The 27,488-nt window shown below is 40.9% G+C and overlaps 1 protein-coding gene across 1 annotated transcript; it reads left to right on the top strand.

Annotated features, from left to right (window-relative positions):
• The first annotated feature begins 74 nt into the window (after nt 1–74).
• Nucleotides 75–26,897, top strand: b4galt1l (DP-Gal:betaGlcNAc beta 1,4- galactosyltransferase, polypeptide 1, like). Its single transcript, XM_071457144.1, has 6 exons — nt 75–1,012; nt 9,595–9,830; nt 18,314–18,501; nt 21,083–21,205; nt 24,208–24,312; nt 25,044–26,897. The coding sequence occupies exons 1-6, from the start codon at nt 667–669 to the stop codon at nt 25,171–25,173; spliced, it is 1,128 nt and encodes a 375-aa protein (XP_071313245.1). The 5' UTR covers nt 75–666; the 3' UTR covers nt 25,174–26,897.
• Nucleotides 26,898–27,488: the final 591 nt, after the last annotated feature.

The following is a 27,488-nucleotide window of genomic DNA, read 5'->3' as shown; positions in this document are numbered from 1 at the left end:
ATTGACAGTGAAAAAGTCTGATAGACTTTATAGTAAAATCCCCAACCGGAAACGTTCTGGATAATTTCGTCACGCTGACAGTTCGGCGTTCTCCGTTGTGTCTGAGCCGAAGTTTGCCGAGTTTCACTTTTCATCGCCGCTGTTTGAAACCAGCTGTTTCAACTTGTGGTTCAACCGGTCGTTGAAACGTAGTCGTTGACGTTGCTCGTCGGGAGCCGCGGGCTGAACGTTTCATCTTTTACAGCCGTTATTAACGGAACCAGTTAACGGAAACTCGGAGTTCCAGAGCGGCTAACCCTGCGTAGCCGTTAGCGTCATCAGTTCACTGTGCCACTGAGCGGACGGGGAAGGTAACTTTTCTCACTGTTATCCGACGGTGACGGGGTTGAAATTTTAACGACTCTTTGCTTTGTTTCTCGGCTTCTTTTCTGGGAGCGTTTTGATTAAATTTGACCGTACCTCGGTGGTTAAAACTTCTAAACTTTAACGCAAACTTAAACGAAAATGGAGCCCGAAAGAAGCAGCTAACGGTTGGTTAACGAGGAGGAAGAAACCTGGGACACAGTAAAAGTTCATTCCTGGTCTTAAAGCTCTCCTCACAGCGGCCGACCGAAGCATCTGTTGGGTTTAAAATACGTTTTTCAGGAGGAGAACCAGTCGGTCAGGATGCCCGGAGACTCCACCGTCAACTTTAACCTCCTCCACCGGACTTGTAAACTGGTGGTTCTGCTGTGTTTCCTCCACATCTCTGTCACTGTCGTCTTTTACGTCCGCTCTCTGGACATCCGGTTCGCTTTCGCCCAGAACCAGCAGTCCAACAACAATGCCACTCAGCGGAACCAGCTTAGAAACGCTGGGTTCACATCCAGAGCCGAGCCAAAGCAGGCCGAGACCAAGGAAGATAAATCCGCGGGGGTGCAGAGAGACGAACCGCAGCCACCGGAGCATCCGCCGAAGGGCCCGGTGACGAACCTCAACCTCCAGAAATGTCCTGAAACATCACCTCTGCTGGGTAAGGCTGGTCTCATTTTCTGCTTGTGATTGAAGTCGTTCCACTGCCGAAATGTCAGGAGCTGTTAGGGTTAGAAAGACGGTTTCGTTTCAGGGGAAATCCAACTTGCGGCCGGTTCTTCTGTTTCACTGATGTTAAAATCAAACATCCCCAGAGACCTGAGACCTGACAGAAAGTGTTATCATGTGAGGTTTGGTGTAGTTTAGTTTTGCATCGATACAATACATTTTGTGGGGCTGCAACCAAACGATCACGATTTTCGTTTTGTCTATATAATGTCATAAAACTTTGAACAGTCCCAATGACAAATGATAAAATCGATCATCCAAATACGAGATGATTGATTTTCCGTTGATGTATCAATAAGTTTATATGTAACACAAAATGGCTCTAAGTGATTCATCTCCTTATTGTGTGTAACCTTGGCTTCACAGGAAGCCTCTTCAGACTCATTGTCTGTGTGTCATTAGACCTGGAGTTTAAACAGTGACATTTAGATAGAGTGGAAACGTATTAAAATCTTGTATATGTGATCTCAGAGTAGGAGAGAAGAGCTGAAACCATCTGACACAGTTTAAATGATTATACTACATGATGAAACTTAGACTAAACTGGACACTTACTATAGAAAGACCTGCTCATTCAGTTTATAGCATCTCTTTCTGTTCATGTTCAATAAAAACAGTGGAAGTCTTAGATGGAGCATTTCACTCTTCCACATGTGTTAGTGCAGTACCTCAAGTGTCAAAACTTGTCAGTGAATTACCACATGGAGGGGACAGGGCCAACATTAATAACTTGTCTATAACCATTAATAACCTGTCATTAACAATTATAAGTTTAACATGAATAACCTGTCTATAACCATTATTAGGTCAACATTAATTACCTGCCTATAACCATTATTAGGTCAACATTAATAACCTTTCTATAACCATTAATAAACTGTCTATAACCATTATAAGGTCAACATTAATAACCTGCCTAGAACCATTATTAGGTCAACATTAATAACTTGTCTATAACCATTAATAACCTGTCTATAACCATTATAAGGTCAACATTAATAACCTGTCTGTAACCATTGATAACCTGTCTATAAGGTCAACATTAATAACCTGTCTATAACCATTATCAGGTCAACATTAATAACCTGTCTTTAACCATGAATAACCTGTCCATAACAATTATATGGTCAATATTAATAACCTGTCTATAACCATTGATAACCTGTCTATAACATTAATAATCTGTCTTTAACAGTTATAAGGTCAACATTAATAATCTGTCTATAACAATCATAAGGTCAACATTAATAACCTGTCTATGACCATCATAAGGTCAACATTAATAACCTATCCATAACCATCATAAGGTCAACATTAATAACCTGTCTATCACCATTATAAGGCCGTTGTAAACGCTTCTCACATAAATACGATCCTGGTGACACTATCTGGTCTTGGCAGGACTCAATGTCACACTGAGGAAGAATTTAAGTTGTTTCAGACATCAACCAGTGATTACTTTCTGATTATTTTATCAATTAATTTTTAGTTCTATAAAATGTCAGAAAATGGAAATTCAGTGTACGGTAATATGATAGGAAAGAGAGAAAAATAAATCAAAGACTATAACCAATGAGTTTTTTTTGCCGTGTAATTCTCTGTGATTCTGTAGTTTCAGCTCTAGTTTTGTAGAAAATGAAGCCTCATTAATGCACTAGAACCACACTATGTTCACTGACAGGCAGACATCTCAGTGTCAGTGCCAACACTGTCTGCACATGTGAGACTCAGTGTCACCACCTCACCTCAGGAGGCGGAGTCACCCTTATCTGTGACAACTGGACCTCCGCAGCAGAGGACTCAAGTTGAGTCTTTGGTTCATCTTCTGTATATATTTACTTGTGTGTTTGTGTGTGTGTGTGTGTGTGTGTGTGTCTCCAACACTGTGGTTGAAAACACAGAAACAACCACAGCAGAGAGAAGTTTCAGTGGTTTGATTGACAGTCTGAAGCTGTTGTTTTAATACACTGCAAATATAAGTGGTTAATATGAGACTTGTTGACCCAGAGTGTACGTCTCTGCTCCACAGCCCTCTGCACTAAAGACACATGCTGGTTATGATCATTAAAAAAACACTTATGTAAACAGTGTTGTGTTTATACAAGTACAGTTTACAGATTAAACATCACTGGCTGAATCAAATCAGAAATCAGATTGACTGGATCAAGGAATCAGTGGTAGTAACAGCTGATGTTATCAGGTGACATGTTAAATCTGTGTCATGATTCCTCTATGGGGTGAAAAATGTGGCAGAAATAATGTAAAATGTTATGTAAAATGCACCTGTTCCACCTGTGGCCCCTGCTTGGAGATCCATTGTTGGTTCAATTAGTCTGCCAGGTGTCAAACAAGTTTTGTTACGCAACCAGCAGTTAAAGGACATACATATTAATGGAAGTGAAACCAGCAGCTGACAGGAAGGAAGGGAAAGACCAGTTCCTGAGACAGCTGATTTACACAGACCAGGTCCCTGCAGTGTTAGAGGGTCTATCTGTTGTTTGCTGTTTATGGATGGATGGATGGATGGATGGATGGATGGATGGATTAATGAATTGACTGATTGACTGACTGATTGATAATAGTTGCTGCAGTCAGACTTTAACCCTGTGGTGATTAATGATGAGGTGTGCAACTCTCCTGTATCAATCCCAACTCTTCCAGTTACAGTGAAAATGGTTTGTATTGACTGTTAACGCCTCCTCAGTGTTTGAACTCTGGTTAAAAGTAGAATAAATTCACTTAATCAACACAGTAGACTCAGGCTGTTGGCTGAAGGCCGATGTAGGACTGGTGATGATCAGCAGGTTGTTGTTGTTAAAAGTCTTAGTTTGTTTCAGCTGCTGGTTTTTAACTGGTCGGACTGGAAGTTTGTGGCATAAATACAGTAGATTTTCTAATGGTGCCTGGGCCCCACTGCTGATGAGGGGCTGCTGCTGTGGCGAATGTTATGTGGGGAAAAGGCCTAGGCAGGAAAAACTGAGGTTGCACAGTGCTATGGGGCAGCAAGGAAAACTTTTATAAGAATTATATAACATAGAGCTCTCCTTATCCGTAAAAACCCTCTGTCTGAAAGAGACCGTGTCAAACAAACACTGACGGAATACAGACGGAATACGCTGACCTAACTCTGAGTCCTAACACAGACCTTAAACAGAAACACATACTATATAACTACATGTGTAGAACATACATCAAACCAGGGTCCACTACAAATGTTGAGGGTTTTGGGAGTTTGGACTGTCTCATCTCCTAATGTCTCTTTAGACTCAGAGAAGTCTGTTATCTCCTCAGTAGCTCCACATCATACTAAGTTATTTGTTTCCAGATGTAACATTTCTGAGCCAATCACAGCTTCGGTAGAAGATCCTCCTCTTTCTCCTCCTCTTCACTCTCAGCAGCTCTGACTCAGAGAGTTTAGAGTGAGGGAGGGGTTAAATCTGCAGACTGAAAGTGGTAATTCGACCCTCTGATTGACTGTTGTGGATATACAGCCAGTTGTTTCTATGAGAGTAGAAACCAACCAACAGCAACAGCTGACAGTGTTACGAATCTCTAGGGAAACAGTTTGTAGAAAACCAAATATGTGTGTTGGTGACTGAGGCAGATTGTGTCTTAACTGATTGTGGAGGTCGGGCTGTCCAATTCTGCTTACAAGGCAGGAGTTTGTTAAAAAAACATTTGACTTTAGAATTGATCGTTCTCTCGTGCTCTCAGAACACATCCTTCTTTGATTTACAGACTTGAGAAAGATCAGTTAATCGATGAGTTATTTTCTCTATAAATAATTTGATGTATTAAATGTCAGAAAACTACAGAAATTCTTCATCTCAGTTTCTCAGAATCAGAAATTTTGTCCCAGAGATTCAGTTTCCTAAGATAGAAAACAAGAACAGATGACCTGAGACCCCAGGTAATGAATGGTGGTTTAAAAAATTGTAGAGTTTCAATGATTAGTCAGATACCCATTAGTTTTCAACTGAGAAATAATTTGCAACTGTTTTGATAATTAGTTTGTTGTTCATGTAATTAATAAAGCACAAATTATGCTGTTCCCAAACAATTTTATAACATCACCACAGATTTTAATGAATTGTGACAAACATGTATCACAGTTCTTTGACATTTTATTGACCAAACAATTAATCAGTTAACTGACTGATTAATCATTAATTGATGATACTTGCTGATTAATTTTCTTTCAGTAAACTGATGATTAAATCCAAAAGTTGTTTGAGTCACAAATGTATATCTAGTATCTGTCCTTGTATCATGCTAATGATATGCTGCTGGGTCTACAGGGATGCAGTTTATTGTTCCCATCGGATACAGCAGTGACTTTCTGTTAAAGTATCACTGGGCCATTTTAACCCCTCCCACACAGTCCTGAATCTGATCATTGGTCATGTCTGAACAGGATTAGCTTTTGTCTGCAATATTTACTTAGCGAACAGGTCTGGACCCTGCAGGTCTGATGTGGTTTCTGGAAGGAACAGGATAAGGTGAAGCTGTGGTGTTGTCTCTCAGCTCCACCAGTTCATCTCAGTTTAATCAGTTTGTTTAACTTTGATGATCAGCGATGTTTATTATCAGACTGGTGGGCTCCATGTTTACTCAGCTGGGACCCCCCCCACCACCACCACCCCTGACCCCTTGTCTTATGGAGCTCAGTCTGCTCCTTAAACCACCAAACTGAACTCATCAGGTCTGATCTCTCAGTCCAGTTTAATCTCTGAAGTAAAACACTCTCCTCACACTCAGATGTCATTATTTTCTTAACAATAACATGAGTCTGACTTTATGTCTATGAGAACTGCATCATATACAGATTCAGATGTATTTCATATATGGGTCATTGACAAATAAAGCTTTTTTAAAAAAGTCTTTTTAAAACAGATATTATGCATATTTTTGAAATTAGAATAATGTGTTTCAACAAGCCTTATTTGTGTTACAACATTTCAAAGTTTCAAATTCATTTTTTGACTGTATTTTTAACTTCACCACCTGAAAAATGTCAGATGGTGCAACCAAATTTATATACTTTCCTTCTATTTATTCTAAGTGAAATGTTTGGCAAGTATACCTGAGTGTGTCTATAGTGGCTAACACATTGTTATTTTCACTTTAACCTATCATTTATTGGTTTAAATAAATATTTTACCTGGTCGCACCACCTGACGATTCAGTTGTGTCACCTGACTTTTGCAGCTAATTTCAAATTAAACAGGCTTCTACTTAACCACCTGTTTAACCTTTAGCCTTTGCTAGCAAGTTCATACATATAGTTTTTTAATAAAATGAAGAGTTTTATAATAAAATAACATTTTCCTAGTTTTACCTTGGTTGTACCACCTGACATGAAAAGTGTACCAGCCCAACTATGAGTTGAAAGTAGCTATTTTTATCAATATTTGAGAGAGCTCTACAAACCTTTTCACTCATCAGTAAAGATCACTTGGGGTCCTCTGGCTGCTGGAATATACTATTTGATGTTGTAACTATTCGCTTCAGAATAAAAGATGCATGTATACAGTTGCACCACCCTGACATTTGACAATACACAAATTCCCGGACAAAAGTTTTTGAATTTTCTTAACACCTTTAAAACTATTAATATTTGTGAATTTAGTTTATTTGAAAGGTCTCAAACATGAAATCATGCAACAGTATTTATTATTATTAAAATATCATATTTGATACTTTTCTCAGGCTGTTGATTAACTTGGATGGTTGCTCCACCTGACATTTTGGTAGTTTGAGATGCCAAAATATAAAATATATACATTATTATAATGTACTGAAAACATGGTCAAACTACAGCAGTTTTATAGAATAAAATTATGCATGTCATGAATTAATTAAAAATATTTTAAAGGAAAGTAATACACTCGGACACAAAAATATGCACGTCATGTCAATGACCCATATATTATTCAGACTGATGTCATATATACTGTATGTACATAAGTGGGAGAGGACTAGAAACATGAGATCAAATCTGTGAAGTTGACACTGTGACGCTGAGACGGACTCACTTAACCAGTGTGGTTTTGTTTATTTACCACTAAACAAAGAATTGTAGTGGAGCTGTGTTTGTGGTGTCAGTTAATTGACAGACTGATTGTGTGTGTTTATGTATTGGTCCTGTGTGCAGCCTTTCTTTTCTTTTATTAGCACTAGCCACATGGTTGTTAATCAGGCTGCTGGTTCTATCACCTACATGCACTTCATAACCTGGTTACTGTATAACTCAGGTTAATATGCTCTGTAGTGAGAGATTTTCTTTATTTTAGCATCAGTATGAGTCACAGTGAGACTTTGGATCTAATTGCTTTACTCCTATTAAAAGGTGTCCTCTAATCCCTCTAAATTCACTGTTGTTACATGATCTCTTGGTCAGACACATAGCACACATAAAAGAAAAACATGTGTAGAGACCCAGTTTTATGACAGAAAACAGGTTTCAGGTTTTTCAGGTTTCTCTAGAGACATACGGGGATGTTACCTGTTGGCTCTAATTGAAATGACAGAAAACTGGTTTCTTGTCAGAAGCAGGGTGACTACAGCTTGCAGGCAGTAACTCAAGTTCCTCATTTTGTCTGTTACCTCTGAAAGACCACATTCCAGTCATCCATTGCGTGCTGGGAAAGACAACAGCTCCTGACACCCAGAAAATAAAAACATTGATTTGTGAACAGTTTTAATCAGTTTCTGGGCTGCTGGGAAAATCTGGACCAGGAGAGTCCATGAACGAGGCTGTTCTCGTTCATGGTCACACACGACTTCATACAAACAAACAAGAGGCATAAACATGAAGTCGCATGACTGACAGGTAGTTCTGGGGATGTCATCTTGCACCATCAGAGTAGGTGACTGACAGCAGGTCAGTGATGATCATCTTCATTGATATGATTGATTTTCAATCATGTTGAATAAGAACAGAGACAGGTAAATCACTGTGAAGTCAGTGTGTCCCACACACTGTTTGACACCACATATTGATTTTCTATTTATTTACTGTTCAAAGGGTAAAGTCTTATTTCATCGTAGAGCTGTGGACAATGTATTGATTCACTCAGCTCTGTCATAGGTCACAGATCTGTGAACCATAAATCCTGTTCTTCATTTACTTTCACACCACAAACAAACCACTAGGATCCACTTGGAACTAGAACGAGAACAGGGAACCCTGACATGTTAACATGTGAAACTGTATTAACTGCAGTGTTTCCTCTGGAATTCTTTTTTAGTCACGGGGGCAGGCCAGTCCACACCCTCCAACTCTCCTGAAACTAATAACTGTTTCATTTCTAAAGGTGATGACTGAGCCTCATATGGATTAAACAAAGTTTTGATGCAAAGAATTTGCCTTGATGACTTTTTTTAATCGAGTTTCTTGAGGAATTGTCTCAGCCCTACATATTACAAACATATTACCTACCTCAGTGGTCAGACTGAATATCAAAACATATTACATTGAAATAAACTTGAAATAAGCTGTTTACTGTTAAACTGCAATGGGAGTGCAGGCCAGTGGGGGAGGACAGTTCGGCAGGAAACCTATAATGTGCAACTGCCCTAATCCTAAAACAGCGGTGGCAATAATTTTGTGGCTGCCACATAGAGGAAATGCAGAACTGTCCTGCATCAAGATAACCAGCTATAATATGAAGTTATGAACTGAACCCAGGTGGATTTGATACTTGATACAGATTTGATGAAATACTATGAAACCTGGTTCTCAGCCGAGTTCCTCTTTTCTGTCTGACTGACTGCTGACAGTTTGTGGTGAATGGACGGACTGAGCTGAGGGCAGTGATGACAATTCTGAATGCACCAGATGTTCAAAAACCTTATATTCATGTCTGTATTTGATGGTATGTGATTGGTTCAGTTCTGGTTTATAGTCCAGATGTAGTTTTGTTGTAGTCCAGAGGTCTTTCCTAAAAACCAAAGCAGACACATTGTGGTGTTGACTGTGAGAGGAATTTGAGTATTAAGACACAGAGTCCAGATGAAGGTTATTGACCTGAGACAAGTCTTCGCTCGGCAGCCTCTCTGTCTGTGTTAATGAGCAGTCTGGACAGAAACCAGCCTCTGTCTGCAGAAACATATTTGTGTGATTACACACTGAAACGCTGCTGGATCTTGGAAACGTCTGTTGTTTCCCCTCAGTTTCAGCCTCAGAATAAAACGGTGAATAAACTTTAACCCTTCACCTTAACACCTAAGGTTTCACCTCTGTTCAGTGTTTGTGTTGATAGACAGGTGTTCTTGGTGTAAACGGTCTGATAAGTTAGTGAAGTACAGATGTTTGCCCATCTCTGACTTTATCTGTGACCATTAGTGCTGGTTAACATGGCTGCTGCTCTATTTTCTTTAACCTGTGTAACTGAGAACAGCCTTGTGTTCAAGTGAGGTGATCTCTGTTAAGATGAAAACAGTTACCTGTTCTCCTGTAGTTCAGGTCTGTAGCTGTGGACTCACACAGACCCTGATGTTTTCTGTCCCCAGTGGGTCCACTGCGGGTGGAGTTTAACATTCCGGTGAATCTGGAGGAGATAAAGAAGACCAACCCCAACCTGCAGCCTGGTGGACGCTTCAGACCCAGAGACTGTGAGGCGCTGCAGAAAGTTGCCATCATCATCCCCTTCCGCAAACGTGAAGAGCACCTGAAGTACTGGCTGCACTACCTGCACCCCATCCTGCAGAGGCAGCAGCTCGACTACGGAGTCTACGTCATCAACCAGGTACAGTGTGATGTCACAGTGTCATCAGACCCCAGGTGTCTGTGACCTGCAGCACATAAAGAAGTTTTTCTAGTTACAGTATCAGTATATCTGATATTAGAGATGGTGATACACTGATGCTGGACTGAGGTCTCTTCACAACATGTGCTCTCACCTGGTGATTCTTCGTACAGTGGATGTATCCACAGGAAGTACAGCTGTATGTTCTGCACGTACATGAACATGAAAATTGCAGCCTGTGATCATAGATGACTCATGTACAGATGGCTGTGTTCTTCATGGTGTGTTCATGTCATATGTAAGTTAGTGTAGATACAAGTTTCTAATGTGTAACTGACATTCAAATCAATCAGGTAATAAATAACACTGAAAAACTACCTGTTGAATAATAGAGGGTTTGTGTTGTCTTAAGTAGTTCAAATCGATTGATCAATAAACAAATAAATAAATAAATTGATCAAAATAGTGTTCAGTTCAGTTCAGTGATGGAAAAACATCACACACTGGACACAAAGTTTGGTATTTTTACTTTAAAATTGCCTTAAAAATGAAAATTGTTAAGTATTTCAAATCGATCGATTGAAGTAGTTGCAAATACATTTTCTGTCGATTGCCTAATTGATTCATTGTTGCAGCTGTAAGCTCTGGTTCTTTATCCTGAGGACATTCACAGGTCTTAAACTAGAAAGACTTTGATCGTCTGTCCATCACACATGGCCTAAACTCAGGATAAGAGCAGGTGTGTTTCAGAGGGTAAAGTCACACTGACGCACTTTTTCCCAAAGTGACAGAAAGGTATTAGCTCAGGGTGTGTCACTGAAAAGGTCCTGGAGACATCCAGAGTATTACGTCCTTTGTTGGAGTGAATGATCTGTTCCGTGTTCCTGTGTGTGTGTTGTAAAATGTGTGTGTGTTGTAATATTTTTGTACAGCTGACGTCAACGTCTTCTCAGCCAGAGCAGGGACACAACAACAGGAATAACCATGTATCTTCATCAGGATTTTATAATTAACTGGAAACCAGGAGGAATCTCTGAGGTTAAATCTGATCTGACTAACCTATCGGGATCTATTGTCATCTCAGTACTGACTGCACCATGACTTCTAATAATACTACTACTATTACTGCCTCAGCTCCTCCACTGTACAGTACTGTCAGACAGTGCTGGAGAGTAAATTAGTTCATTTACTCAAATCCTAAACTTATATACAATCTAAAGGTACTTGCACTTCATTGAAGTATCTTCATTTAGTACTACTTTATACTTCTGATCCACTACATCTCAAACAGAGTTTTTACTTTTACTATTATACTGTCACTGTCATTTAGAACTACTTTATACTTCTGATCCACTACATCTCAAACATAGTTTTTACTTTTACTGCAATACTGTCTCTACAGGAAGTACTTTTACTGTGATACTGTCACTGCAGGATGTACTTTTACTGTGGTAATACAACTACAGAAAGTGTTTTTACTGTGATACTGTACCTACAGGAAGTACTTTTACTGTGGTACTGTCACCATAGGAAGTACTTTTACTGTGATACTGTAACTACAGGAAGGGTGGCACTGTGTTGCAGTGGTTAGTACTGTCGCCTCACAGCAAGAAGGTTCTGGGTTCAAACCCCTTTCTGTGTGGAGTTTGCATGTTCTCTCCATGTCTGCGTAGTTGAGGCAGCATCTTGACAACGGAGTCTGCGTCATCAGTGTACAGTTGGATGTCACAGTGATGTCATCAGACCAAAGGTGTCTATGACCTGCAGCACATAAAGAAGTTTTTCTAGTCATAGTATCAGTATAGCTGATATTAGAGATGGTGATACACTGATACTGGACTCAGGGCCTCCTCACAACATGTGCTCTCACCTGGTGATTACAGCAGTACGTTCTGCACGTACATGAACATGAACGCATCCTGTGATCATAGATGACTTATGTACAGATGGCTGTGTTCTTCATGGTGTGTTCATGTCATATGTAAATTAGTGTAGATACAAGTTTCTTATTTGCAACTGACATTCAAATCAACAGGTCATAATTAATACTGAAAAACTACCTGTTAAATAATTCAGGGTTTTTGTTGTGTTCATAGCCAGCAAATAGTGGAACATGTCTGTTGTTAATGTATGTAAAGGGACTTTGTCTGACCAATAGTCCAAACACAAACATGTTCAGTTCAGTGATGGAAAAACATCACAACTGGACACAAAGTTTGGTATTTTTACTTTAAAATTGCCTTAAAAATGAAAATTGTTAAGTATTTCAAATCGATCGATCGAAGTAGTTGCAAATACATTTTCTGTTGATTGACTAATTGATTCATTGTTGCAGCTGTAAGCTCTGGTCCTTTAACCTGAAGACATTCACAGGTCTTTAACTAGAAAGACTTTGATTCTCCGTCCATCACACATGGCCTGAACTCAGGATAAGAGCAGGTGTGTTTCAGAGGGTAAAGTCACACTGACGCACTTTTTCCCAAAGTGACAGAAAGGTATTAGCTCAGGGTGTGTCACTGAAAAGGTCCTGGAGACATCCAGAGTATTACATCCTTTGTTGGAGTGAATGATCTGTTCAGTGTTCCTGTGTGTGTGTTGTAAAATGTGTGTGTGTTGTAATATTTGTGTACAGCTGACGTCAACGTCTTCTCAGCCAGAGCAGGGACACAACAACAGGAATAACCATGTATCTTCATCAGGATTTTATAGTTAACTGGAAACCAGGAGGAATCTCTGATGTTAAATCTGATCTGACTAACCTATTGGGATCTACTGTCACCTCAGTACTGACTGCACCATGACTTCTAATAATACTACTACTATTACTGCCTCAGCTCCTCCACTGTACAGTACTGTCAGACAGTGCTGGAGAGTAAATTAGTTCATTTACTCAAATCCTAAACTTATATACAATCTAAAGGTACTTGCACTTCATTGAAGTATCTTCATTTAGTACTACTTTATACTTCTGATCCACTACATCTCAAACAGAGTTTTTACTTTTACTGTTATACTGTCACTGTCATTTAGAACTACTTTATACTTCTGATCCACTACATCTCAAACATAGTTTTTACTTTTACTGCAATACTGTCTCTACAGGAAGTACTTTTACTGTGATACTGTCACTGCAGGATGTACTTTTACTGTGGTAATACAACTACAGAAAGTGTTTTTACTGTGATACTGTACCTACAGGAAGTACTTTTACTGTGGTACTGTCACCATAGGAAGTACTTTTACTGTGATACTGTAACTACAGGAAGGGTGGCACTGTGTTGCAGTGGTTAGTACTGTCGCCTCACAGCAAGAAGGTTCTGGGTTCAAACCCCTTTCTGTGTGGAGTTTGCATGTTCTCTCCATGTCTGCGTAGTTGAGGCAGCATCTTGACAACGGAGTCTGCGTCATCAGTGTACAGTTGGATGTCACAGTGATGTCATCAGACCAAAGGTGTCTATGACCTGCAGCACATAAAGAAGTTTTTCTAGTCATAGTATCAGTATAGCTGATATTAGAGATGGTGATACACTGATACTGGACTCAGGGCCTCCTCACAACATGTCTACATGTAAGAGCAGGTGTGTTTCAGAGGGTAAAGTCACACTGACGCACTTTTTCCCAAAGTGACAGAAAAGTATTAGCTCAGGGTGTGTCACTGAAAAGGTCCTGGAGACATCCTGGAAATGTCTTGAAACCAGAGTATTACGTCCTTTGTTGGAGTGAATGATCTGTTCAAACAGAGTGTGTGTGTGTGTGTGTGTGTTGTGTTGTGTTGTGTTGTGTTGTAATATTTTTGTACAGCTGATGTCCACGTCTTCTCAGCCAGGACACATCAACAGGAATAACCATGTATCTTCATCAGGATTTTATAGTTAATTGGAAACCAGGAGGAATCTCTGAGGTTAAATTTATAGTACTGTCAGACAGTGCTGGAGAATAAATTAGTTCATTTACTCAAGTCCTTAATTTATATGCAATTTAAAGGTACTTGTACCTCATTGTCACTACAGAAAGTACTTTTACTGTGCTAATACAAGTACAGAAAGTACTTTTATTATGATACTGTCACTGCAGGAAGTACTTTTACTGTGCTCTGTAACTACAGGAACTACTGTTACTGTGGTACTGTCACGACAGGAAGTACTTTTCCATGTGATACTGTTACTACAGGATGTACTTTTACTGTGGGAATGCAACTATAGAAAGTACTTTTACTGTTATCCTGTCACTACAGGGAGTGTTGTACTGGTACTTGTACTTGTAGGATCACAGTGGTTGTTGTACTGGAACTTGTACTCCTAGGATCACAGTACTTGTACTGGTACTTGTGGGATACATTTTAATGAGCTCCTCTCTGCACATCTGGATGGAGACTTGTCATGAGACTTCTGGGATCTGTAGTTGTTCATTCTTACCAGTGTCTCAGCTGCTGACAGCTACAGGTGTATTTAACAGTCAGTGCGTTGACTCTGAGGAGCTGCACAGAGACTTCAGCGCCTCTGAGAGACACCGTCAGACCAACAGACAGCCACATATTTTCACTAAATGTAAATGAGCTGCTGACAAGCAGGTGTTCACTTGTCCTACCTGGCTCTTGTTTTGACTGTCACACCTGTAACATGAAGGAAGAGTGTGGCTGCTCAAGGATCAGTTTATAGCTGATGGCAGAGTATAGACATCATAATCAATTAATACAGCACAGTCAGCTTGTTTAAAGTCTGTTAAATGACCAGCACTTAGTGCCGCAATGATAAATTGATTGATCAATTAGTCGATTTACAGAAAATTCAATTAATGTGATTATTATATTATATTATATTATATTATATTATATTATATTATATTATATTATATTATATTATATTATATTATATTATATTATATTATATTATATTATATTATATTATATTATATTATATTATATTATTTCTCAAGCAAACATTTTCTGCTTCCTGTGCTACAGGAACTCTTCAGGTGTGTGACAGCCTGCAGGTAACTGATGTTTATGAGGATGTGAAGTCACCTGCAGCTGATTATTTCTGTAATTATATTTAAACTTTTCTTCCACGTTGACCATCATCCACAACATGAAGGAGGAAAGTGACGTTAGATAAAGGTTATTAAATCAAGCACAGGACAGAACAGTGAGGATCTGTCTGTTTGAATCTGTGACGGTGCAAAGGCAGGTTGTGTTTATATAGGCTGTCTCTCTGGTTGTGTGTCACTGAACTAGTTTCTCCTCTGAGGATTAATTAACTTAACTTATCAGCTCACATTGCTCCTCCTCTTACCTATTTCTACTGTCTAAATACTCAAAATCATCACTGATGTTATTTCTTTAGGTGTTTTTTATGAGCACGCTGTTATTCTCTTCTTCTTTTGCACTTTCTTTTTATTATTTTTTAAATTATTTTTTTGGGGGCTTTTTATGCCTTTATTATAGACAAGTGGAGACTGACAGGAAAGGGGGTAGAGAGAGGGGAATGACATGCAGGAAAGAGTTGGACTGGTCGGGAGTCAAACCATTGACTGCCTGCTAAGAACGTCTTGCGCTCAACATGGTACGCGCCCTAACCACTTTACTTTACCTGATCTCCTTCACTTGTTAAATTGATGTAGAACTTAGTGCTTAAATCAAAGTCTCCTACTGCACTGAAGCTTCACTGAGGAACTGCACTTGTACGCTGCTTTGGTAAATAAATAGGTAAATGATAAGTAAGGTAAATGATAAGTCATGCGTCCTGGGTTCGTTGGCTACAGAACTAAATGAATCTGTTTTACTTACCTGGCACCAGATCCCAATGAACTGGTTATCAGAGCCAAAGTAGTGTGAGTGTGTGAGAGAAGTGTGTCTACAGAACAGGACACAAATTCATCTGCATCTGTTGTCATACCAACAGATCCTTAAACCCAGCCCTGCAGCTGATTGACAGTCAGCTGGATCAGGACCCAGAGGTTTTAGGGGGACTATTGAATGACTGTTTATAATGATTTCAGATGAGAAATCACAACTGAATTTTATGATGAAGTAACCTGTACTTATATATGATCAAATATACAAATACCTAAAAACCAGGTTTAATCTGAGACACTGAGAAAACACTTATGTGACATGAAAACGTATGAAATGATGAACTCACTGAGCTGAAAACAGAGATGACACAGAGAGAAGCTGCTCAAACTGGTGTCAACACTCACCAGTTTGAACTGGTGTGGCTGAGTACATGCTGATAGGGTTCCTAACACACCTACTTCTTTGACCTGTGATCACACAATACATTGAGCCAATCAGACTGATTGTGGTTTCAACTCTCTGCTCATTTAGCCTTTATTTCAAAATGAGACTGCTGTGTTATTTAGGATAACTTTATCGTTGATTAAACCAGGTCTCTTAGTCTGAATTAGACAAACCAGGTCTGAAGAACAGGGTCATTCAGGTCTGAGTCCAGGAGCAGATTCATGTCTGACTCCTCTGTTAACGTTGTCTTCTTTTTCTCACAGCTCTGTGTGTGCGTGTGTGTGAGTGAGACTCTGACTCACAGTTGTTCTTCTCTCTCCTCTCTCTTTCCATCGTCCTCCTCTTCGTCTTCCTCCTTTGTTTTAGTTTCCTCCTCACCCTGCTTCTCACACCCCCCACCCCCCCACCCCCCCCACCACCCCACCCTCCCCACCACCTCCTCCTTCTGCATGTCAGGCATTTCTGACCAATGGCTGTGGTCGCTGGAGATGCTGAGACCTGCCCCCTGCTTGGCCTCAGCCAGTAGCAGCTGGTGTTGAGGGTCCCTCTGGTAAACAGGTTTCTTTCTTTTTCTATCTGTTTCTACTGTTTTCTCTTTGTTTCTACTCAGAGGTCAAACAAAGTGAAGGGTTGTTCGTGTATTTATGACATCATCAGACTCTGACATGTTTCAGTGTGAACTCATCTGGACGTTCTTCACCTGTTTGTGCAGACATTAAAGTCTTCAGTGAAAAGAGCTAAAATCCAGTGAGGTCTCTTTCATATCTGTGGTTGTTTGAGGCAATGATTTACTGATGATTCACTCAAACAGCCACACCAACTTTACTGTGTTTACATCAGTGTTGAGATGAAACCTTGATTCATAACACCACGTGTGTGTAGGTGTGACATCTGTGGCAGGAGCTGTGAAGTTTCTGTGTTTTTGAGTGTTTGTATTGTCTCTACACCCAATCTGAAGATCCTTGTACTGACTGTCTGATTCAAACAAGAACCGGAGCAGGAGAACATGAAGAACCACAGACACAGAACATCTGGGCGGGGTTCATATGAAGCTGTTAAAGGACCATTGATTCAAAAAAATACTTGGCCAATGATTGGATGAACCACAGGACAACTTCAACCAATCATTCACTGCATCCTTCCCATTGTTTTTACCACCATAGATCAGACTCAGTGATTGACCTGATGCTGCAGCATCTGCACTAACCTCTTCTCGCTCACTCCTAAGACACACCCCTAGCTGTCAGTAGCTCCTCCCTCAGAGGGAGCTGATTGGTCCAGACAGATGGATTCTCAACACATGCTCATGTCTTCATATTAAATAGCTGTATCTGTGAGTTCACATTGAAACATGTTTATGTGCCCACCTGAGAGCTCATTGTGGGTATTGACTGCCTAGCAACCTGAGGTGTGTTTACTGCAGTGTGCAGTAGTGTGATGAGGAGTTATTATCAGTCACACAGCAGGAAGAGATTTCCTGTTTGTTCCTCAGGTCTGAAAACAACTATACACCTGTTAAGGTGAGACCTGCGGGGGGGGAGGATGATACAGACTGTACAGGCTCAAATTAGGGTAAAAAAGATTCTGAGAAAATCAACCTTTGTAAACCTGATAAATAATAAAAGAAATGTTTGTGTTCGTAAACCGAATAAAAGCCGTGAACAAAAAGACACTACACATGTTCACAATGAACACAACTACTGCTCTGTCAAATCCTGATGAAAGCTGTTAGTCTGATTAAAACAAAACTGTCTGTGGGGAGTTTTACAGGTTTACATCTTGGATAGGAACCAATGAGCTGAGAACCACAGATAGGAAGGACTAGTTCAGAGATGGACTAACACACTTTTAACGGCAAATACCTGAGTCTGTGTCAGTTTGTCATTATAAAACATGAAGCTTTACAGTGAAGTGAGTGTTAAAGGAAAAAGGACTTCTAATGAGTTTTAATGAGACAGGGACAGAGACAGAGACCAGTTCATTTCAACACACACACACACACACACACACACACACACACACACACACACACACACACACACACACACACACACACACACACACACACACACACACACACACACACACACACACACACACACGTCTTTAAATGACTGACAAATCCTCTCTGATGTGACCAGGCTCAGTTTGAAGGAGATTCTCATCATCACACCTGGCCCTCAGGTGAACTGTGGTCACAGTGAGACAGGTTCCTGTCTCTGACCTCTGATCTGTTTTCTCTCAGGATGGAAATGAGATCTTTAACCGAGCCAAGCTGCTGAATGTGGGCTACACCGAGGCTCTGAAGGAGTATGACTACAACTGCTTCGTCTTCAGTGATGTGGACCTGATCCCCATGGATGACCGCAACATCTACAGGTGTTTCAGCCAGCCTCGACACCTGTCTGTGTCCATGGACAAGTTCGGCTTCAGGTGAGATCACACCTGCTCAGTTATGTCAATTTCACCTGTGTAATGTCCCCTCCCTCCTCAGGTGTTAACCACCCAGATCCCTGTTTGATTGGTCCCCTGATAATTAAGACTCCTTCTGAACACACATCACTCCTCCTGTCTCCTCATGACTCCTCAGGAACGTGAACATTAACACAGATGTAAACACATGAACAAATGAAGGAGCTGTTTTAATGTTCAAGTATTCAGAACTGCTGTCATGGAAAAAGTGAAAGCCCTTAGGAAGCATGAGGTTAAAGGAAACTGCTGATTCACTTAGACTGTGTGTGTGTGTGTGTGTGTGTGTGTGTGTATGTGCGTATGTGCGTGCGTGCGTGGGTCTTGTTGTGGTTGAACAGAGTGTACAGTGGTTCAGCCGTAGGTCTGTATAACATGTTTCGACCTTTGACCTCAAAAGAAATGTTCTTCAGAAACACTCACAGGTTCTTCTCCATGTTCTACTGAGGTTCTGTCAGATCCTCATCACCATCATTGATATGACTGACTAAGTTATTAAAAACAATAATAATGATAAACACAATGTATTTGTAGACATGCTGCAAACAAACATACAAACCTACACAAGATTTAAAGGAGCAGACTGAGAGTTTAAACAGCTTCAGACAAATGAAACAAACAAAAACTAAAACAGATGATAGTGTTGATAGTGGTGATAGTGTTGACAGTATTGGCTGCACCTTGTTGGTTTATCCTCAGGATTATTCGGTAGGTTCACTCATTTTATTGACCAGGATCACATGCAGCTGTACATGTGACCAACATGTAGAGAGATAATCAATCAGTTCAGTTTCCATCACTGATTTTTATTTAGTACATTGTTAATAACTTTATCTTGGTGCAAATCCAGCTGATGTGGCTGTAAATTCAGATCTTGAACTTTAGGATGATTGATATTTGTTCCCACAAAATGCAGGTGCACATGATCATGTATATTAGCTCTTTACACACCACCTACAACACCTGTCAGGCTGTCTTTATGATGATGTCAGCAACAGTTTGTCCTGAACATCAGTGACTCTGCTGATGATGGACCATCGCTCACAGTAAATACTAAAATACTCAGTACAAATACAAATACTACAGTACCCATGAGAATTGGCTGCCATAACCATGGAGAAAAGGAATTCAAGACTCTTTGTTGTTACAGTTGAGAACAAACAGATCACCATGGTAACTGAATTCACCCACAGTTGACCCAGAAATTAAGAGTTTCGGGTGCAGATTGTAAAACCAGTTTCATCAACAGTTTGATCTTTAGCTTCCACCTGCTCTGTGATTGGCTGTTTATCAGTGAAATGCACCCTGGGAGTTATGGTTGACTTCTCCCTGTCTGTTGACAGCAGTGACCAGAGTCTTACAGACCTGTAGTCACTCTGACGTCTTCCTGTAGCCTCAGTGTCTGATCCACATGACGTCTCAGAGGTCCAGAGATCAGAGAGTGGTTTCTCACACAGTTTACAGACAGGATATTTACAGACATAAACAGAAACACACATGTCTGATCATTAACATGTGACAGTGCAGGTCAGTCACAGATGAGCCACTGTGCAGGTACAACAGGCTCATTAAATGTCTCAGTGTGGACGAGTTGTTTGTAGCTGGATGGGGTCTGTAGTCCCCCATATGGTGACGATGATCATGACATATGAGTTTTGGTGGGTCCACTTCAAGTTCACTTCCTGTCATGAGGGACCGGGGGTTTGTGTTCAGATAGTGCTGACAGAAACACCACAGAGGAAGAGATCAGCTCTAACACACCACCATCTGCCTGACTCCTCACTTCCTGTTTCCTTTTCACATACAAACCCACACCCACCCACACACACACTTGTACTTGTGAGGAGAACCTTAAAACCAAGTATGAACACACAAACAACTTTTTGAAGTTGTGAGAACAAAATGACAAAGTTCTGTAACTCAAAGTGGTCCTCACAAAGATAGTGGCACACAGCATAAAGCCTTGAAACAAAGGGAAACATCTGGCCTAGCTTAGCATAAAGTCTGGAAACAGAGGGAAACAGCTAGCTTAGCTTAGCACAAAGACTGGAAACAGAGGGAAAAACTAGCCTAGCTTAGCATAAAGCCTGGAAACAGAGGGAAACAGACAGCCTAGCTCTGTCCAAAGGAAACTAAGTCCACCTGCCAGCTCCTCTAGTAGTTAATATGCTTCCATCAAGGCAGAGGGGATCTACCGTACTCTGCTGTACTCTGATCTACTTTACTGAACTCTGATGTACTGTACTCTACTGTACTCTGACCTACTGCACTACTAATAACCAGATTAGTGAGTCGTTGCTCTCGGCCTAGAAACAGTGTATAGCAAGTGTAAAAATATGTTGTTTTTGAACAGATTCAACAAACAAGATGTTGATCACTGTTAAAATCAGGAACTTCATAATGAGGGTAAATAAAATGACTGAGAGATCACCTGAACAGTTTCTCTAACAACAGAACATTTCACTCAGGTTCTACTGCTCCTCACTGTATGTTAATGTATTGTGGTGTGGTAAAGAGTCTGACAGTGTGTCCTCCTGTCCTGTAGGTTACCCTATAATCAGTATTTTGGTGGAGTTTCTTCGATGAGCAAAGAACAGTATCTGAAGATCAACGGCTTCCCCAACAACTACTGGGGCTGGGGAGGGGAGGACGACGACATCTACAACAGGTATAAACCTCCTCTGACACATCAGCTGACATCCACTGACACCTGGAACTAATTCATACATTCGACAAACCAGCAGCTCAGTGTCTTTCTCCCTCCTCCTCATCACCTCAGCAGATCAGACTGCAGCAGTAGCTCTGAGCTGGGATAGGGATAAAGTCAAATGTCTGTTATCTATTACCATTACCTGTCCAGTTTACAGGAGTTGCTTCTGTCTGTTCACTCATCACCTTCATGATGCTCAGATTTTAGTGGAGGGGGTCCATGTTGTTCTATTCACAGTATGTGGCACATGAAAACAGCAAGTATGAAGTGTAACATGTTGATGTGTAAATGTTGAACCATGTGAGTCAAGTCTTGACCTGAACAAACTGTGATCTTTACATTCAAAGATGGAGTTTGTTGTGTTTGTCTGTGAACCATTAAGATCTTAGTCATTTAACCAACCAATCACAAAACCAGTGTCAATGAACCCTTTATGTCTGCTCTAACAGTCATTGGTCTTTAAAGGCCTGAAGGTACTAAATATAAAACATGTTGTCTCAGCTGCTGCAGTGATGTTATTAAATGTTTGTGTGTCTGTCAGGAGACGTCACACTGTGCTGCAGGAGGCCGGTCTGTGCAAGTGATAAATAATCCTTGGATGTGTCAGTCCCACTGGTTTCACACTGGGTTTGACCATTAAACTGGTGATTTCATTCAAAAGTGAACTTGTTGAACTTGCTGAAATTCAAACTTCAGCCTCCTCTGGTGAAGACACAGATATGGAGGATTGACCACTGCTGCCGCTGTGCAGGGTGGAGGTATGGTGGAGGTGTGGTGGAGGTGGAGGTGTGGTGCAGGACACACACAGACAACAGGAACAAGCCGAGCAGAGAGGAGTGAATTTGTGTTCATGTTGTCGACCTTTGTTGATCTGACTCACTTTCACCAGGTTTTGTTTTCTCAGTTGTTTTCTCATCAGCCTAGTTTTATTTTATTTAACCTCTATTAAACTATGACAGATGAACCATGATCTCTGACAGGTCATGGTAAACACAGGTCACATGACTGCAGAAAGAAAGAAAAGGAGAAAAAAAAGGGTGTGTGTGTATGTATACCTAGGCTATACACTGATCAGCCATAACATTATGACCACCTGCCTAATATTGAGTAGGTCCCTCTTTTGCTGCCAAAACAGCCCTGATCCGTTGAGGCATGGACTCCACTAGATCTCTGAAGGTATGCTGTGGTATCTGGCACCAAGCCGTCAGTAGCAGACCCTTTAAGTCCTTAAAGTGTGATGCCCAAAGCATCACACTGCCTTCTTCGCCTTGCCCTCTTCCCATAGGTGACGTAAGCGATGCACACACACCCGGCCATCGACATGATGTAAAAGAAATTGTGATTCATCAAACCAGGCCACCTTCTTCAATTGCTCTGTGGTCCAGTTCTGATGCTTACATGCCCATTGTAGGCATGTTTGGCGGTGGACACGGTTCAACATGGGCACCCTGACGGGTTGGTGGCTACGCAGCACCATACACAACAAACTATGAAGCACTGTGTGTTCTGTACACTACTTTTTTGAGCTACAGTAGCTCTTCTATTTGATGGAAAAACATGGGCCAACCTTCACTCCCCTTGTGCATCAATGAGTCTTGGCCGCCGTTGACTGCCAGTCCTGAGCTGTCCCTACAGGAACTATTCTGTCTGTTTGTCTGACATTAGAAGACCATGTCATTCATCACATGTTGAGACCTGAAACAGGATTTAAATCTGGTTTAGTTCTCAGGAAATATGTTTGAGCAGCCTGCAGTGACACTGAGAAGGATCTGGTCTGCAGGGACACTGAGGAGGATCTGGTCTCATACCTGACCTAACACGCGATGAGCTCTCTGTCTGTGGTTCATAGGGAGGAGGTCTGTCAGCTGATCGACAGGTGATCTCAGGTGTTTGTTTACAGTCTGAATTATTGATGAGCTGCCTGCTGTAAGCCCTCAGTGCTGACTGGAAGGTGTCAGACAGACACCTCTCTATTTGACCTTTGTCTTGTCTGTCATCAGTGGTGTCACTTTGAGGACAGAGTGTGTTGTTCAGAATCAAAGACATTCAGTCTGATGATTGAACTCAGATCAGCTGCTCTGCTATGAGGACAGTCACAGTTGTCTCTGATGAGTAAGGAGACCTTGGCTCAGGACAGACTGGTGAATACTTGGAAACTCGGACAGCTCCTGGTAAAGCAGGATGAAGGTTGTCATGTCACAATGTCTCAGGATCAGACTTAGACATTGAAGCTGACTTTTTATTCACCAAGTGATTATTTGATTAAATTAGAAAAAAGGTAAATTAATATTTAATGAAAATAACCATTGACCCCTGACACAGCTGACAAAACCGTGTGATGTGGTTGAAAGCCCCACAATATTTGAATAAGTGGACAAGTGTAGTTCCCAGAGCAACCTGACTTAGTAATGATGTCATCAGTGAACTTGGTCTGAGATCAGCTATGTAGCTGAAAGAGAGGAAAGAGGAGACCTGCCCCATCTGTCACATGATGAACAGAACATGTGTGATCATGTCACCTCTGACCCAAAGCCTTCAGACACATGTTCTCATCTGTCTGTATGTTTCACTTCAGTGCAGAAAGCTTTATTGACATGAGCATCAGGTGAACAGCTGAAGGACAAATCAATACTGCTCGACATCTTTTTGTGTTGTATCTGTCACATTCTCAGAGAAGTTCACCTATCTGCACCTGTTAGCACCTGGAACAGTTATTGCAGGACCTGTGGTGTTGTCTTCTCTCTGTGGTTGGATTGTGGTCACTGGGTTTGTTTGGTCTGGATCTGTCTCTGGAAGGAAACCAGTGCAGAGCTCCAAGACTCAGTTCAGGTTCTGTTTCTTTGGGGTTTGTCCCCTGTAGTGATCTGACCTCTGACCTTTGACGTCACCCCAGTTTGTGGGCATAATATGAGTCTTATTGTGATGTTGTCATGATATTCATGTTTCCTAATGTGTTTCAGGTTGGCGTCTAAAGGCATGTCCATCTCCAGACCAAGCAGCGAAGTGGGAAAATGTCGGATGATCCGACACGACAGAGACAAACAGAATGAGCCGAACCCTCAGAGGTAAAACTCTTCTTCACTTCAGGCTAAACCAACTTGTCTCCTGACTTTACACATGACAACTGTTATTTAGGCTGTGGGTCCCTAAACCTGCCTGGACTATGACTCTGGTGGACTAGAATCATGGGGACTTCATCCTGACTGAAGACTTAAAAAAAAAACTTTATTTGTATGTTTCCCTATAAACAACACAAACCTCCACAGACACACAGACACTGTTCAGTCCCATTACCATGATGGTCACAGTGAAGTAGCTCAGTTTGTTACAAGTGGAGCCAGTCACCTACTGCAAAGGTGTATTTACACGCACACACACACACACACATATTGACATATTCATACCTGTGTATCTCAGTGGACTGAGGACTCTTCATCACACTCATCCTCAGTTTGTGATCAGATTTGTTTTGTTTGCTGCTGAAGGCAGTGCTGTGTTGTTTTCTGTGCACCTGTGTCTGTCCTACACCCACGTTAACCCTGGTTTATCAGGTCCACACACCTGGACTGAGGTACCTAACCGTCCTCTGTCAGTCTGTGATGATGATCAGACTTGCAGCTTCTTAAGTCCAAGATTTTTCCATCAAGAGTTTAGTCTGTAAAGACTCGGAGGCTACAGTGATGGATGGTTTGTATGAAGGACATGAGGCTGGTTTCAGGAGGTTTAGGATCAGGACAGACCTGGATCCAGACAGGAAATATACAGACTGAAATGCCTTTGTTTCTTCTTCCTGTAGATTCGACCGGATTGCTCACACCAGAGAGACAATGCACAAAGACGGAATCAACTCTCTGTCCTACAAAGTGGTGAAAATAGAGAAGTTTGACCTGTTCACTCAAATTACAGTGGACGTGGGGAAGCCGTGATGAGGAGCGGAGAGGTCATGTTACTGGATGAGGAGACTGATGCAGTAAAAACCAAACGCTGCCTCTGACACTTGAATCTCTCAGTTCTGGTCTGGATGATCAGATGCGCTGGACTCATCTGTTTCTGCTGTTTTCTGTTATTCTTCCTGTTTTTGCACAAACTCACAGACTGAAAGTTTGTGTTTTTGTTTCCTCCGCGGCTCCTCGATGACTCGTCTCCGATTGGACGCTGACTGTAACCAATTGGCTGCCTGCATTTAGTCAGTCAGATGCTGCTGCTGCGACACATCCTGAACGAGCCTTTTATTTTGAAAATCAGACAATCAGAGCAGCATTCATCAGGGCTGCTGGGTCACATGGTCCAGACTTTTACCAGTCGGGGATTATGGGTATTAAGCAGGGTGATTTTAGATCTGGTCTGATCCTGATCCTGGTTTGTTTAGTGGTCTGGATTCTGTTGATCTGGTTCTGGCTCTGAACCAATCCTGAAGATGTTTGTGTGAAAGGTCACAAAATAAGCTTAACTTGTGGTCCACTTACTAGCTTTTTCTAGCTTTTGACCAAATCTCATCTGATCCAGTGTCAGACAGAGACCTGATCCAGGGACAAACAGCAGCACTGACATGAGTTATTTTGTCTCAGCATGGTGAAAGTGGGCTCAATTGACCCTGTGGAAAAACTGCACTGATCCGGTTTACTGAGTTACTGCGGTGATCTGGTTTAACTGAGTCACTGCACTGATCCGGATCACTGAGTCACTGTAAAAACACTTTAAACAAATGGAGTCATCGTCAGCTGTGATGAAGTCTGAAGCTTCTTTCACAAACTAACTGACAGCTGCTGCTACCTGAAGTCAGTCTGACACTGTGAACAGTGTTAGCTTTAGCATTAGCAGCGAGCTTTGCAGAAAACTGATCAAGGATCAGAAACAGGTCTGTGGAACAAGGTTCACTTCAGAACCAGATCTAAACACCCAGTCTGATAATGTGTGTGCGTGCATGCGTGTGTGGTTAGTTATCAGGTTGTGATCGGTCCCAAAGTTAATAAACTTTACAAGCTGAAACCAGATCAGCTTCAAACCAAAAAATCTGTTGATGATTATTTTGATTATTGATTGATCAGCTGAAAACACTCTCAGTTCACTGATCAACATTTTAGTTTGAAACTCAATCAGAACCATTGATCGGTTAATTGATTGTCTAAATAGATGCAGATTCATTTTAAGTTGATTGATTAACTGTTGCAGTTGTAAATTTATTTTTGATTTGACTGATAGACTGATTGATTGACTGATTGTATCTCTAAGTGTCCTTATCAGAGCTGTTGGTACCAAAGACTTTATGTAATGTGAATGTGATCAGCTGACAGCTCACTGATGACAGATATCGATTGAGTCAGAGCAAAACAAACAGAACATCCACCATTTTTTAATTAAACAATCAGTGTGTGTGTGTGTGTGTGTGTGTGTGTGTGTGATCATGATGCTGTTTTTTCTATCTTGAATGTGGAATCTTTATTGTCAACAGGTTTGTGTGTTTCAGACCAAAAATCTTATTTCTTTAAGTGAATAAATCACCTTTGTATGTGCCTTAAACTCAGCCCAGTGTAAATGTTTGAACTGGTTTAACTGGTGGAGGGAACTAGTCTGTGTAAAAACAGAAGAGATGAAGTGTGTTTGTGGTCCACATGGTCTCAGTACATTAAATCCAGTTTGATGGTTGTGATGGTGGTTGTTGTGTTGTCATTTCCTCTGTGGTGACCCAGTGTGTTTGTCTCTGCAGCTGCAGGTGGAGGTGGATGTGGAATTTGACTGCACCAACAGGAGAAGCTGCATTTCTCTATTAAACCAGATATGTTTATGGGTCAGTCTGAGTCTGGATCTTTGGATCAGGCTCTCTGCAGGTCTTTGAGTATCAAAAGTTACCTTTAATATTCATTAGGTCAAACACAGATTAATAATTCATTAATCATGTTATTAGTGATAATTGTTACACACATCTGGAAATGTGATAAATGTGATGTAAAAATCAACAACTGACTCCTCTTCAGGGGCTTTGACCTCAGACCTGTAAAAACCTGAACCCTGGATCTTTGAGAGTACAGTGGATCCCCTGTAGTTCATTACAGATTTCAGACTGACGTAATTTTCTCTGTGAATCAGTTTATTTGTTTTAAACTCAGTGATGACGAAAATCCTCATCACACATTTCCTTAGAAACATATTCATTCTCAGTCAACTCATAAACTCAACTTTATTTATAACACTTTACACATAAAGGAAAACAATGATAAATATAAGTGACAGACATGAGAAG

This window comes from Trachinotus anak, unplaced genomic scaffold (assembly GCF_046630095.1).
Source record: "Trachinotus anak isolate AG129_WGS33_773 ecotype Australia unplaced genomic scaffold, CSIRO_AGI_Tana_v1 ptg000021l, whole genome shotgun sequence".
Taxonomy (NCBI): domain Eukaryota; kingdom Metazoa; phylum Chordata; class Actinopteri; order Carangiformes; family Carangidae; genus Trachinotus; species Trachinotus anak.
The sequence above is the reverse complement of the archived record's forward strand: the minus strand, read 5'-3'. Positions and strand labels throughout refer to the sequence as shown.